This window comes from Chenopodium album, chromosome 2 (assembly GCF_948465745.1).
Source record: "Chenopodium album chromosome 2, dcCheAlbu1.1, whole genome shotgun sequence".
Taxonomy (NCBI): domain Eukaryota; kingdom Viridiplantae; phylum Streptophyta; class Magnoliopsida; order Caryophyllales; family Amaranthaceae; genus Chenopodium; species Chenopodium album.
This window is the reverse complement of record NC_137835.1, coordinates 16,057,199-16,072,863: the sequence shown is the minus strand read 5'-3', so window position 1 is coordinate 16,072,863 and position 15,665 is coordinate 16,057,199. Positions and strand designations below refer to the sequence as shown.

The 15,665-nt window shown below is 28.0% G+C and overlaps 1 protein-coding gene across 1 annotated transcript; it reads left to right on the top strand.

Moving 5' to 3' along the window:
* The first annotated feature begins 3,296 nt into the window (after positions 1-3,296).
* Positions 3,297-8,332, top strand: LOC145569412 (fatty acyl-CoA reductase 2, chloroplastic-like). Its single transcript, XM_081628759.1, has 5 exons — positions 3,297-3,333; positions 4,244-4,347; positions 4,571-4,770; positions 7,894-7,994; positions 8,061-8,332. The coding sequence occupies exons 1-5, from the start codon at positions 3,297-3,299 to the stop codon at positions 8,330-8,332; spliced, it is 714 nt and encodes a 237-aa protein (XP_081484885.1).
* Positions 8,333-15,665: the final 7,333 nt, after the last annotated feature.

Genomic DNA, 15,665 nt, shown 5'->3' with positions numbered 1-15,665 from the left:
TAACAATTAACAATTAGCTTACCATTGAAGATGCTCTAATTGGCTTGGCCAAGCTAATTGCATTTTCTAACTCCAATGGTTAAGCTAGTAGCTAGGGATTATTTAATATTGCAAGTAAATCACTAGTTACAACCATTAAAGTTGCTCTAGTACAATGCTTAGATTCCAAATGTCACTTGTCAAAAATAAAAGAAAAAAAAAATTCCAAACGGTAAGAGCTAGGAAAGGAGAGAGTATCAATGTACTTCTAATATAATTTTTGTGCTTTTATTTTGATGTTTTGTGCTTTTGCTCTATACGTGTGTCTTTTGATTTGCAAATATTATATACGTAGTATATTTTTTTTAATATTTCATTTGGAAAATGAGCAATATTTTAAACGAGACTAACAAGGAGAGCAATGTATTTATGTAAACAATAAGGTTAACTAATTAATACTACATACTTCATAATATATAAGTACCATAGATACTTTGCATATACATCCTTCAATTTAATCAAATTAGCAATATTTGACAATTAATGTATTTGCCGATACAAAACTGTGACCATCAATATTTTAAAATTTTGAAATAAAATATGAAATCTTACAATAAAAGTAATAAGATTTTACTTATTTCACTTTCTTTGTTACCTTATGATCAAATTTGAAAAATATGTTGAAATTAGACCTTATAGCTTTATTTACAATTTTTTATCGATCATTAATTTCGTGATGAAATAAAATAATTATGAAAATAACATGACGGAAAAATACACATTAGTACAAATTCAAGAGCAACTTCAATGGTTGTATCAATCTAGAAACTTGCTTATAAATTTTAATCAAATAATACCTAGCTACTAGCATGACCATTTGAGCTATAGTATGCCATTAGTTGGCCAAGCAAATTCGCATGGTTGAACTAATTTGATTGCTTGGAAAAAACTTGTCAAAATAGAGCAAGTAAAAATGAAATACAAAAAAGTTAATTAATTAAGTGGAGCTTATTCAGATAGTAAGCTAATAGTTTGAGTGAGCTTAAAGTAAGTAAAATGATAATTAGTTTGAAAGCTTATGTGGCATGGTAAACTAATTTGAGAATTAGCTAATCATTGGAATTGGTCTAATTAATAAGTCCCCATATAATATAAGGTCGGAGTTTAGTCAGAATTAGATCAAATAAAAAAATAAGTTTAGAAATGATTAGATAAGCAAAGATAAGGTGAACAAAACATAGCCAAATTCAAAGATTATATATTTACTTGATAATATCAGATGTTTGAAATTTAAATTAAAGTATGGAGTCAAAGTCATAATATTAAGAGTGTAGAACTACTGAACTACCCATTTGGGTCTAACTAAGTGTTTTTTTTTTTTCAATAAAAATGTTGCAAAATTAGAAGTGTTGCAATTGAGGCACAGTAGTATAACAGATTAACAACATACCGCTGTAAGCCTATATATACAGCCGTAGATTAAGTTAAATCTCACCCATAAAAAAAAATAAATAAACATATAAATACTCCTCTTTACGCAGCCATTCTCTATTAACCTCCTAAGTTCCATAATTAACCAATACCATGTCAAATGAACATCCAAAAGTTAATGGCATAGGAATAATTAAATTCCTTAAGCACAAGAATTTCTTCATCACTGGATCCACTGGTTTTATAGCTAAAGGTAATTAATTTCTCTTTTTGATATTTAGTTTACCTAGCTAGTTATTAGCTAAGTTCAATTTGAAAAAAAATAATTATCACAATATTAATATTTTTATTATTATCATAGTTTGTAGTAAAAGGAAAATATTTTTATTGTCGATTATCAAATTCTATTTTAATTTTGTTAGATTTGCTTTAATGTGTATCAGTAAATATTTTTATACTTTGTATATGATTTTACAAACACAAAATGTAAATTTGAATTAAGCATCAAAATTGTGCAATTAGAATATGTAAAAAGACAAACATTATTATTATTATTATTATTATTATTATTATTATTATTATTATTATTATTATTATTATTATTATGTAAAAAGGGGATTTTTACCCGAGTTTTTAGAGAGCAACATAGGATTTAATATTTTTAGCGCGCCATGTAAGATAATAAATTTTAGTGGTAGCCAATTAAATACGAGATTATTAATTTCTTTTTTAGATTAAATAATTTAAATGACACGTGAGCAAAATTGACGAATGAGATTTTTCGGTTTAAATTAATTAAATATAAAAAATTATCTTTTAATATAAGGAATTTTATCTAAATATATAACAAATTTTAGCATATATATATATATATATATATATATATATATATATATATATATATATATATATATATATATATATATATATATATATATATACTAAAAGCAAATCCTTCCATGACACTTGTCATGACCTTGTGAAAAAATTTCCCGCCTTTCACCTTTTTTTTTTTTTTTTTTTTTTTTTTTTTTTTTTTTTCTCTTTTTTTGCAAAATTTATAAGTAAACTATTTATACCTCATGATATTTTCTTTCCACTTTGACAATTATATTTCATATATACCCAAATAAAATATTTCTGAATATCTTTTAAATACTTTATGTAGTATTTTGTAATATTATTGTCAAAAATAGTTAACAGCCGTGCATTGCACGGGATTTTAACCTAATATATATATATATATTTATTTATGCGGACCGTGCATCCGGCTTCATCTTGTTAACTAAAAAAGCAATCCTACTTAATAAGACGCATTTCCCAGATAATACTATGAGTAGAAAATTGCCGTTATCCAAAAAACAAAATCCTAATGTGGAGAAATTCTATTGCAAAGTCAATAACTATAAAAGAAAAATTCAATAACAGTAATTTTCTAATTTTCCAAATTAAATTCTGTCTTTTATGCTTAATAAGATTTGGTAATAAATCATGTCAAAAGAAGATTTGGTAATAAACGATTGCGTATATTCGTGCCCATATTAGAGCAAATTGATCTAGACATCTAATTAAGACATGTCACATGAGAGCCCTTTGAGCTTGAAATGTGGATGCATCATGGGCCTCATACATACCCTGTGTGAAATATTCCACTTTGAAAGGAGGAGTGGATGAGATTTGAACCTGTGTCTACTGTGTCCAGTGTCGGATACATGATTTCACCGTCTCAATTGCATACAAATCAATAATTATTTAATTAATGCATATATATTCTAAAAGCTAATAAAAAAACCACTCTACAAATATTAAATATCTTGTAGGTTAGGAGGAGGATTTGTGACGGATAATGACAAACCACCAATAAAATAACAAAAAAGTTTAGAACGATGAGCTTTAACAAGTCACCTAATGAGAACTACAAAGGTAAGATTTGAGGGATGAAGTTAATAAATAAAAAAATAAATATCAACAAGTTACCTAGTGAGAACTATGAATGCGTGTTCATATATATATATATATATATATATATATATATATATATATATATATATAATGGAATTGCCACTCGTGGGTATTGATCAACTCATGACCACTATAGAGAGCTGTTATGAGGCCTTAACCACTAAACTGATGAGCACTAATGGTTATTTGATGTAATGTTTTATATATATAAACTATTTTTCTTTTTGTTGGGTAACGTGACCCACCATGCACAAGGGTGGTTTCGCTACTGATAGTGTCATGTTGGCTCTGAACCCATGTAAGAGAACCAACTCAAACAAAAACTTAAGCTAATGGTTGAGGTCTATGAATATGTTTTATGCTCTATCACGCCCCCTCATATGAGAGTCCATTGGGTTTGAAATGTGGATGCAGCATGAATCTCCCGCATACCCTGTGCGAAATATTCCACTTTAAAAGGAGGAGTGGATAAAATTCAAACTCATGACCTCTACATTACGTTGGCTCTGATACCATGTTAAAGGACTAAGTCAATCAAAAGTTTAAGCTGATGGTTGATACCTGGAATGTGTTTTTTTATTTTATCATACCTAGGAATGTGTTTTTTACTTTATCAGGAACAAAAAATATTATGTAAATGAAATAAAACGCACGTCAAAGTGTATGGCTATAATTATAAGACATATATGAACTACTAACGACCAATCTTGTCGATGAGTGTAATCGCGTAAATAGTCATGTGTATTCCATTCTTTATGGGGTGATGCTAAAGGTAGACAATAAACATCTAGCAATAGTAGCAATACTAGCAAATAAACTTAACATTTACGAATTATAATTTTTGTGGGTGTCGTATGGCATGCATAACCAGTTTTTATTGAGAAGCTGTTGCGGGAAGTTCCGGAGGTACAAAAGGTGTATTTGTTGATGAGGGCTAAAAATGAAGAAGCGGCAACGCAAAGAGTTAACTCTGAAGTAAGTGCAATTAGTCTCTTACTAAAATCAATTCATAATTATATATTGTCATTTTTAATTTATCCCCTCTACGGTATAATTTAGGTATATTAATTTATCTCATTCATTACTAGTTTAAATTACATTATAATGACTCAATGTTATATTGTTACTATTAATTTCAAATGTCGGGGATTATATTACATAACTTTGAACGCGATTTTATATTCTATTATGTGAATAGATCATAGACTGCGAACTATTCAAACGGCTGAAAGAAATGCATGGAGGAAAATACGAGGAATTCATGAAGAGCAAACTAGTTCCAGTAGTTGGAAATATTTGTGATCCTTGTCTTGGTATGTATAGCGACGTGGCTGCTGTCATTGCAGATCAAGTTGACAGTATAATTAATACTGCTGGCAATACCAAATGGCATGAGAGGTTTACACATTCTTTCCCTACATTTCATCTACAAAGTAATTATATCTACCGATAAAGGGCGCATTCGGCAAAATGTAGTTGTAGAGGTAGCTGTTAGCTGTGATGGTGGCTGTTAGCTGTATGTATAGCTGTTAGCTGTCAACTAGCTGTTAGCTGTGAAAATAAATAATTCAGTATGAGTGTTTGATAAACTAGCTGTTAGCTGTAAAATTCTAAAAAATCGAAGAAAATTCAACAGCTACCTAGCTTTTCACAAAAGTTAATAATGTTAACTTTTCACAAAAGCTACTTCAACAACTAAACTCTACCCCACCACTAGATTCCCAAAAACTCATAATTTTTTCTATGTAGTGGTTTGAATAAGTCAAACCACTAAAAGCTACCTAAAAGTTACTCAAAAGCTAGTGTCGAACACGCCCAAAGTCTTGGCCTAATTGTTAAGCCTGAGGGCTTGTATATACTCCTTTTGTCCTACAATAATTGATACATTGGAATTTTTTTTTTCATTGTTCCTGTATTAAGTTCTACTACTATTTTTTTATTAATATAATAAAAATATATTTATCATGAAATATATTGTTAGATTACTTCGTCATATACTATTTTTTTTTTAATATTTTTTATGTTTAATAATATAAAATAAGGTCAAACTAGTGCATCGGCATATGCGCAAAGTTTGATTGTGTCAAATATTTTGGGACACAGAGAGTATATAATATTCTCTCCGTTTCATAGTGATTTTTTCACTTTGTGTGTACACATTTGCCATCACAATACTTTGACTATTCTCGTATCTTAGCTTATGAATAGTGCCATTGTGTCAAGATTATCCCTGCCAAAAGCTTAAATGGAAAATTAAAGCGTATGATGATTGGTTTATATACTCTATCGTTGTAACACCTCAGGTTAATAGGAGTCCACTAAGAGATATTGTCTTCTTTGGGCCTAGCTCTCAAGAATTTACTTTGGTGTAGGATAAAAATCTCACTCAAAAGGCCTCTACAAAGTTGTGGTATCAACCCCATATAAGTAAGGCACTCCCACATTGGAAGTTGAGGAAAGCTTTCCTTGTTATAAGTAAAACTGAACTTTTTTTTTTTTTTTGTACTTAATTAATTTTCACCAAGTTGAAAATATGTTTTTTACACAATATAAATTATTTTTTCGTTTAATATTATTGTTGGAATAAGGTGAAGAGAACATGACCTAATAAGTGTAATAATTTCACTTACAAAAAATGGATTGATGGAAGCCCCTTGAAGGCTTGAACTAGGGTTAGAGAGAGAGAGAGAGAGAGAGAGAGAGAGAGAGAGAGAGGGGTTTAAAAGAAAAGGCTGCAAGCAAAATGATACTCCGTGTATAAATAATCCTAATATTAACGAAGTATATCATGTATGCCTTTTAGCTAACTAAGAACCCATTATTTAGAGCTACTCTGCTCTGCTTAAAAATTGAACTTAATATTGAATTATTATAATAATAATAATTAATATTTAATAATAATAATAATAATAATTAATATTGAATAATAATAATAATAAATTAATTAATATTTAACAATAATAATAATATTAAATATTAATTGTAATTATAATAATTAATATTGAATTATTATAATTACAATTAATATTTAATAATTATAATAATAATAATATTCAATACTTAATAATTATAATATTAATATTTAATAATAATAATAAAAGTAATAATAATGATAATAATAATAATAATAATAATAATAATAATAATAATAATAATAATAATAATAATAATAAAAATAAAATATGCTCTGCTCTACTCTGCTCGGCTCGACTCTGCTTCAATCTGCTCTGCTCTATTAAAATCTGATCTGCTCTACCTTGTCCAGAAGCTCAAAAGAACGGGGCCTAATTAGATGAGTAGGCTATCTAATTAGCTCATTTTCTCGAAAATTAAAGTCTTCAAAATTACAAATAAGGTCAAGCTATTTATTTATTTATTAATTATTTTTTAATTTTTTTTTTTGTTTTAAGAACAAGAATTCTACATCTAAACGACTCACCAGTAATTACAATAATAAAGATGAAAAGTGATAGCGTATACAACCCACTGTATTCCTAAGCTTCAACTATTAGCTTAACTTTAGAATGGGTTGGTTCTTTAGCATTGCATTAGAGCTAACGTGACACAAAGTGACAAAGGTCACAAGTTCATGTCTCATTTGCTCCTCATCAGCTACTTTCAAAGTGCAATTAATATCGCGTTTGGTATATATGAAAAGTTCTAAATTGCATGCATTCATGTCATCCACACTTGCATTTAAACCAATAGCTTAAGTTATTTTTAATTGAGTTGGCCCTTTAACAAAAACAAATGATAATACTCTGTATATCACTAATCTTGACTTAATTAGACCAAGGTTCATTTCAATTATAAAAAATGATATTATTGTTAGTAAATCCTTCATGACTTAGGGTATGTTCACATTTACTAAAATAATAAGCTGAACTGAACTGAACTGATTGAAGCTGAACTGAACTAAACTGAATTGAACTGAACTGAACTGAAATGAGCTTAAACGAATATTTTATGACGAGAGATGAAAATTAGGAGCTGAACAGAACTGAACTAATTGGAGCTGAACTGAACTGCGATTGGAGCTGAAGTAAACAGAACTGAACTGAAATTAAGCTAAAGTGAATAGCCCCTTAGTTCAGTTCGGCTCCAATCATTTCAGTTCAGTTTCGTTTAGTTCAGCTCCAATTAGTTTAGTTCAATTCAATTCAATTCAACTCCAATCAGTTCAGTTCAGTTCAACTCAGTTCAATAAATGTGAACAGACCGGACTTGGACGACAAAGTTTCATTTAATTTTGCTTCAAAAAAAAAAAAAGTTTCATTTAATTTACTTCTTTGATTTAAAATCTTAAGTTTCAATTACATTTTCTCAACCTTATCTCTTTCTGAAAAATGATATGGATTAGGTTTTCTTTCTAAAATCCATAATCAAAATTAACTAAAAACATGCATGGAGATATTTTGTAAAAACAATCTTTTTCCCCTCTACTGTATTATCACATAAAAAATACAAATAACATAATCGTAAATCTTAATTTGCTAAGTCTCTCTAGTTCTATCATTACAGGTATGACGAGCTCCTCGAGGTCAATGTAAAAGGACTCTCAATACTGCTTGACTATGCAATGAATTGTAGGAAACTTATCCTTTTTCTACATGTATCAACTGGTATGCAAAAATATGTGATCTACATCATTATGTTATTCTTAAATAAGTAAATGTGTCACGTTACAGTGTTACACAACGTCACCACTGGATTAAGAATAAGGGCGAAATCTAATGGTTTGATTTTCTTGGTTTCAATAGCTGCTGCCGCCTTCAACCGGGACACCATAGGAGTCGTTATGGAAAACCCTATAGCCATGAAAGAAAGCACAACCTCAAATGTGAGCATGCCAACAACCTTGGATATCGAAACTGAACTAAAAATGGCGACGAAATTGGCTTCAGAAATTCCCAACCATAAATTGTCAATAGAGATGGCTAAGTTAGGCTATAGGAGGTAAGGTACCGGTGTACAAAATTTTTCTTACTTGATCATGCATCAAATATTTTTGTCTAAATGTGTAAATAAGTTCTATTTATATTTAGGACTTGCCTGGATTTAGGGAGATGCAGTGGCGGATCCAGGATTTTCGAACTTATGAGTCACCATTAATAATTGATCACTCGTTTCAATCCAAAAATTATATTTCACCAAAATGATTTCAATCCAAAAATAGGATCTAAAAATACATACTATAAAACTATTACATTAAACTAACTTTATGATTTTTCACTTAAAAAAAAAAAGTTAGATAACTTAAGAGACCAGTTATTAAATATAACAGGTCTCTTTAATGAAATATGAAAGCAGCGCAAAAAATTATTCTGACAAAAAGAGACCTTTTATCTAGATAACAGGTCTCTAATGACGTGGTGGCAATAGCAGCAACAAAGAGACCACCTATCTGATATTTTAATAGGCGGTCTCTTTGATATTTAAAAAACTGACAGTGGGCTAATCTCAAATAGAAGCAGCAAAGAGACCGCCTATCTGTAATAGGCGGTATCTCTCTTTTTTTTTTTTGTGCTGGTGAGTCACGTGACTCACTGTGCACCTTAATAGATCCGCCCCTGGGGAGATGTTAGGGGAATAATGATTAGGTGGGGATTTGTTAGGGTGAAGTAATTAATGGAGGGAAACTGTTAAGGGGACTCATTTATAGTAGGTTTGGCGCAAGATTACTCATTACGAGGGAAAAAAGGCGTGTTCGGCGCTAGCTTTTAAGTAGCTTTTAGTGGTTTGACTTGACCAAGTCAAACAACTACTAAACAATTGACAAAGTAGTGGTTAGGGTAGCTTTTAGTTGTGGAGGTAGCTTTTAATTATATAAAATTAGAATGATTAGCTTTTGAAATTAGAGGTAGCTGTTGAAAATTTAATCTATAGTTTTAAAATTAAAATATTGATTTTTATATGTAAAAGCTAATCAACCGCTACTTTACCGAACACTCATATATTAATTATTTATCTTCACAACTAACAGCTTGTTGACAGCCAACAATTACCTCTACAGCTAGCTACAACTACATTCACAGCTATATTTTGCCGAATACACCTTTAATCTTGTGTTTGGTATTATACAGAGCACTCAGTCTGCACATTCCTTCCTTCTATTATAAGTTTTTTTTTTTTTCCTTTTTTTCCTTAAAGTCATTTAAATTTGATTAATCCAATAACATCATAAAATAAAAATTTGATTCATAAACATGAAATTTATCACAATATTATTAAGAAGTCAAAACAAACCACTCACATTTTTACATTTTTTTTCAACAAAATCACTTAAAAAATTCTCATCCAAAAATTATACACAGTAATAATCTGAAAAACAAAAACGAAAAAAAAAAAAAAATCTCACATAAAAATCTCATCAAAGGAAAAATTATAAAAAAAAAAAACATAAAAGAAAAGTAATTCAAAATTCAATTTGGTCTGCCATCAAAATTTACAATAAAAAAAATCTGAAGAAATCAAGTTTAAAATTAAAGTAATTTTTTTTTTTGGAAATAAACTAATTAGTCAATTTTTTTTATAACTGAAAATCAAGGTCAAAATTGAAGTAAATTGATAATAAATGAAAATCGAAATTAATAAATTATTGAATTTAAAAAAATCATTTGTACATACCAAATCTGAAAACACAACGAATCCAGATTACAACTTCATGGATATGGATTATGGAAGGATTGGAGGAAGAAAGAGAATTTGGGAACAAGTTGCAAAAAGAAGGAAACAAAGAAAATGCAATTAGATGTAAAGAACATTTAGCTAAAATGAAATTAAAATAACAAAAACTGAAAAGAACATTTAGCTAAAATGAAATTAAAATAACAAAAACTGAAAAGAACATTTAGCTAAAATGAAATTCAAATAACAAAAAGTGAAAAGAACATGTTACAAAATTGTAAAGATTAAAGAACATATACCTAAAGTGAAAAGAACATATTGTTAAAATGTAATAAACGTGATAATTTCTGAGCATCTATATTAAAAGAACATGAAAAATACTACAACAAAAGAACATAGAGCTGTTAATAACAATGAACATAACACTATCTTATAAAGAACATCATCTTCAAACTTTGTCACATTATTCTCAAATTCAACATCTAGATTCATCAAAAAGGAAAATAAACAATGAATTTAATGATTACAAAATACTCTAATTCAAATCTAAAATAACACAATTAATGAAAAATAGATACAAAATTTCATACAAAAGTACGTTCGATCTTTGATTAACAAATCCACATATTCACCTTCATTAATAATCACTCCATTAACAAAACAATGTTCAAAAGCACTACATACAAAGCTCAATCTAAATGCTCAGCCATCGTCTTCTATCAATAGAATTCCTTTTTCTCTATAAATTTTCTATTTCTCTCTCTAAGATTTATATTCCTCTCTCTAAAGAATTCAAACAAGTGAAATTAAAATATGAAGAAATATAGTACAAATTTCTTAATTGAGATTGAAAAATAATTACCAAAACTCTTCAATTATGGAAAAAATAATTCATTTAAAAATTGAAAAGCTAGATGTTTTTTAAAAAATACGAAGTATTATATTATGTTCTTTCTGTTTTTTTTTTTTTTGTTGAATAAAAATAATATTCATTACATTATATTATCATATATATATAAAGAACATAAAGTTGGGTTTTTTTTTTTTTTTTTTTTTTTTTTTTTTTTTTTTTTTTAATACAAAATGGCTATATGTTCTTTACAAAACAACTATATATTCATTACAAAACAATCATATGTGATTTTTTTTTCTTTTTATAATATAACTATATGTTCTTTATAAAACAACTATATATTCTTTACTAAATATTTATATGTTCATTCTGCCGCTTTTTTTTTTTTTTCTTTAAAGAAAACCGGATGCACGGAACATATGTCCACCTCCACGAAAAAAATTTCAAAGAAAATGGGTAAGTTGGAATGTTACCGGGTAACTGTTATTCTAGGGGTGGGGGGGGGGGGGGGGGGCTGGGTAATATTACCCCCATTTGAGGGGAAATTTTTACAGAGCCAAAAGATTATACTCAATCCAGGCCAAGCTTACAAGCCCATAAGGCCATAACTACTACCCCTTTAAATTTTACACCCCATTCTCCTCAATCTGCCAGGCAGGGCCTTAGGGTTAGAGGTGTTAAAAGCACACCTGACTCGATTCAAAAAATATCCGATTTAAATTTGGACTCGCATAAACATAATAATTTAGTATGATTTAACTTTAAAAACTTACCCAACCTAACCCGACCCAACCATAGGAGACTCGATCCGATCATCCAAATTGACACCCCTACTTAGGGTTAAAATGTGTGTTTAAATTATTTAGTACCTAATTTGTTCAAATGTTTAAGTATTTATTTTAAATTACCTAATTTTTGTTATCTTTCTCTACCTCTAATTACCTAATTAATTACGAGAACTAACACTATACATATATATGTTACCCTCATATTATCAAAACCTAATTTTTGTTCGAATGTGGTTTTTTGATGAGCAAAAATATATAAGGACATAAATTTCCTTGGGCTTTAAATTTTTTTTACTGATTATATTGTGTTGGTTATTATAAGCAAATTGTAGTCACACTTTAATCAATATTATTATGAAAAAAACTTTGTTAAAGAATATGGTTTTGTGAATAAAATAGGGCTAAACTTCATGGATGCTTAAACACTTACCAACTAACAAAAGCTATGGGAGAGATGCTAATAACCAAACTAGAAGGAAAATTATCGACAGTCATCATTCGTCCGACTTTGGTCGAAAGCAGTATCAAAGAACCATTTCCTGGATGGATTGAGGGATACAGGTAAACGTGATATGTTTTTTTTTTTTTTAAAAAAAAAAAAAATATATTGTTTACATTGATATGTAATTATTACTTAATCTTCACATTAACGATGACATAATTAACTCAAATTCGCAACTTACTACAACCAATATCATTATGGAGACCTTCCGTCTGTAATAAGGGGGTAGTCTTAGTGTTAATGGACTAATTCAACCAGAAAATTAAGCTAATGATTGAACCCCATGATATTTTATATAATCTATCACGCACCCTCACAAGCCAACATATTCCACTTGAAAGTGGGGATTGGGTGTGGATGCATGATTTGAATTCATGGCTTTTTTGTATCACGATGTCTCTAAATACCATGTTTAAATTACTACCATGTTAATAGATTCGAATTCATGTTTGCCATGTTTACCAAAAGATTAAGATGATGGATGAAGCTTATAATCGATTTATATACTCTATCTGTCTATCACTTAGCTTGTTAAATAAAAAAAAAAAAAATTAATCAAACTTAGATCAATATGTTGTTTAAATTAAAGAGGGTCTATGTTAAATTGTTTTCATCTCAAATAAAATTAGGTAGAACATTTTATGATAAAAATCAACAACCAGAAAGTATTAGTTTTTTGTATTACAGCATACGATGAATGAGGTAGGCCTATTTCTTCTTACAAAAGGGATCTTTAATCATCAATAAAAAATTGGTTGACTTTGTCAAAAAAAAAAAAAAAAAAAAAAAAAAATGGAAAAAAAAAATTGGTTGATTATATATATATATATATATATATATATATATATATATATATATATATATATATATATATATATATATATATATATATGGGAAGACTCTCGTGAGAATTTTTCTTATGTGAGAACACTATTTATGTTTTAAATTTTAAATCTGATGTTCTAAACTTTTACTTAGGTGTTCTAAATTAAATCAAATGTTCTAATTTAGTACTCACATGTTCTAAACCATAAATTAGTTAAGTTTGATGTCATAAATTTTGAATAACTTGTTCCAAAAAATTTCAAATTATATGTTCTAAATTTTAAAACGTGTGTTCTAAAATTTATAATTATATGTTCCATATTTTAAAGCGTATGTTCTATTATTTTACATGTATGCTCTAAATTCTTTACTCACGCTTTATATATTTTATATCAGTTTGTTCTAAATTTTTATTCACATGTTCATAATCTTAAATCACATGTTCTAAATTTTACTCATATGTTTAAAATTTTTAAAGCAAATTTTATAAAATTTTAATCACGAGTTCTAATTCTTAAATAAGATGTTCTAAATATATTACTCACACAAATGTTCTAAATTATTACACTCATATGTTCAGAATTTTAATTTGAGTCACATGTTCTAAATTTTTACTCGCATGTTCTAAATTTTTACTAACATGTGACTCAAATTAAAATTTTGGACACATGAGTAATAATTTAGAACATTTGTGTGAGTAATATGTTTAGAACATCTGATTTAAGAATTAGAACAAGTGATTAAAAATTTATAAAATTTGCTTTATGAAATTTTAAACATATGAGTAAAATTTAGACATATGATTTAAGATTATGAACATGTGAATAAAAATTTAGAACAAACTGATATAGAATATAGAAAGTGTGAGTAAATAATTTAGAACATACGAGTAAAAAAAATAGAACATACAATTTAAAATCTGGAACATATAATTAAAAATCTTAAAACACACGTTTTAAAATTTAGAACATACAAGTTAAAATTTTGGAACAAGTTATTTAAAATTTATGACATCGAACTTAACTAATTTATGGTTTAGAACATGTAAGTACTAAATTAGAACATTTGATTTAATTTAGAATACCTAAGGAAAAGTTTAGAACATCAGATTTAAAATTTAGAACATGCGAGTAAAAATTTAGAACATAAAGAGTGTTCTCACATAAGAAAAATTCTCACATAAGAAAATTTCTCACGAGAGTCTTCCCCTATATATATATATATATATATATATATATATATATATATATATATATATATATATATATATATATATATATATATATATATATATATATATATTATTTAGTTTTTCTATTGAATAATTGAAAACTTAAATTAGGGTGATGGATCCAATGATATTATCTTATGGAAGAGGACAACTTCAAGGAATCTTCGCTGACCCTGAATCGATTCTAGATCTTGTGAGTTTTTGATACATTATTGTTTAACTTCAGCTTCATCACTATTTGTATGCTTCATACTATTGTCTGTTTTTGTGAAACCCTTAACCATCACTCAAGGTCTCAAGCTTGTTTCATCTCGTCCAAAACTCTTAAGTTATAGACTCATCATAGTATATATATGTCTGTTTAGGCCAAAATCTGACCGCTAGATTCGACCAGGTTCTATAAGACGACAGCTAGATTAATAAATATGCAAATGATAATGTAGGTTCAATGAATAAGGATAAATAACCTACAAAAGATGAACAAATTAAAGGGGGGAGGGAAGAAGAGGCATTAAACATTTATTTTATTTATTTATTTTTTTTTGTTAATTTTTAATTTTTTTTTAATGTATTAAATTGAACATTTCCACCAACATTTTTATTAGTCATTACATGTCTACTAATCGTCACAAAAGCACATCAAATCCTAATTAATTTTGTATCAATGAAAATTTTTTAAAATTTGATATATAAATTAAACATTTATCTTAAAATTCAATAAAAAAAATTCGGATATCGCACGGCCACAAACTAGTATTTATTATAGTGATTGTAAATTTATATGGGGGTGATGATTCTTGCATCTTGTATATATATAAACAGAACACATGGTCAAACATATCTACACGCCTTCAAAATAAGACAATATGTAACGACCCGGCATAACGTATACATGGGGTCTTGGATTATTATATTTTGATATAGAATTTAATTTGCATGCATCCCTACCTTATAAAAAGTAGAAAGTTGCTCTTATGAATAGTGCACGGACTTTCATACCCTTTAAAATGTTATTTTAGCTTTGTACCCCTATTTACCCTTCAAAATGTGTTTTACCTTTGTACCCCTATTTGTAATTTTGTACTCCAACAGTCCAACTTCAAATTGTTCTTACCCGTTTATATTTCCTTACACCTTTGAGCTTTTGTTGAAAGCCTTTAACTTTCTCTCTCCACACTATCTTTATATATATATATATATATATATATATATATATATATATATATATATATATATATATATATATATATATATATATATATATATATATATATATGGATGGCTGCTTTAGGAAATGGTTGTTTCGGTTTCATCTAGAAGGATTGTACTTTTAAATTAGAAATGAACTCATTGATTAATATCGTTAGCCTATGTGATGGATGAAATGAACTCATTGATTAATATTGTTAGCCTCTGTGGTGGATTAGGAACTGGTCGTTTCGGTTTCATCATTGATGATTCTTTCTC

Coding starts and splice junctions, on each gene's coding strand:
- LOC145569412 (XM_081628759.1), top strand. CDS start 3,297: ATGAGCTTTAACAAGTCACCTAATGAGAACTACAAAG. Junction 4,771..7,893: donor AATACCAAATGGCATGAGAG/GTTTACACATTC, acceptor CTATCATTACAG/GTATGACGAGCTCCTCGAGG. Junction 7,995..8,060: donor TTTTCTACATGTATCAACTG/GTATGCAAAAAT, acceptor GTCACGTTACAG/TGTTACACAACGTCACCACT.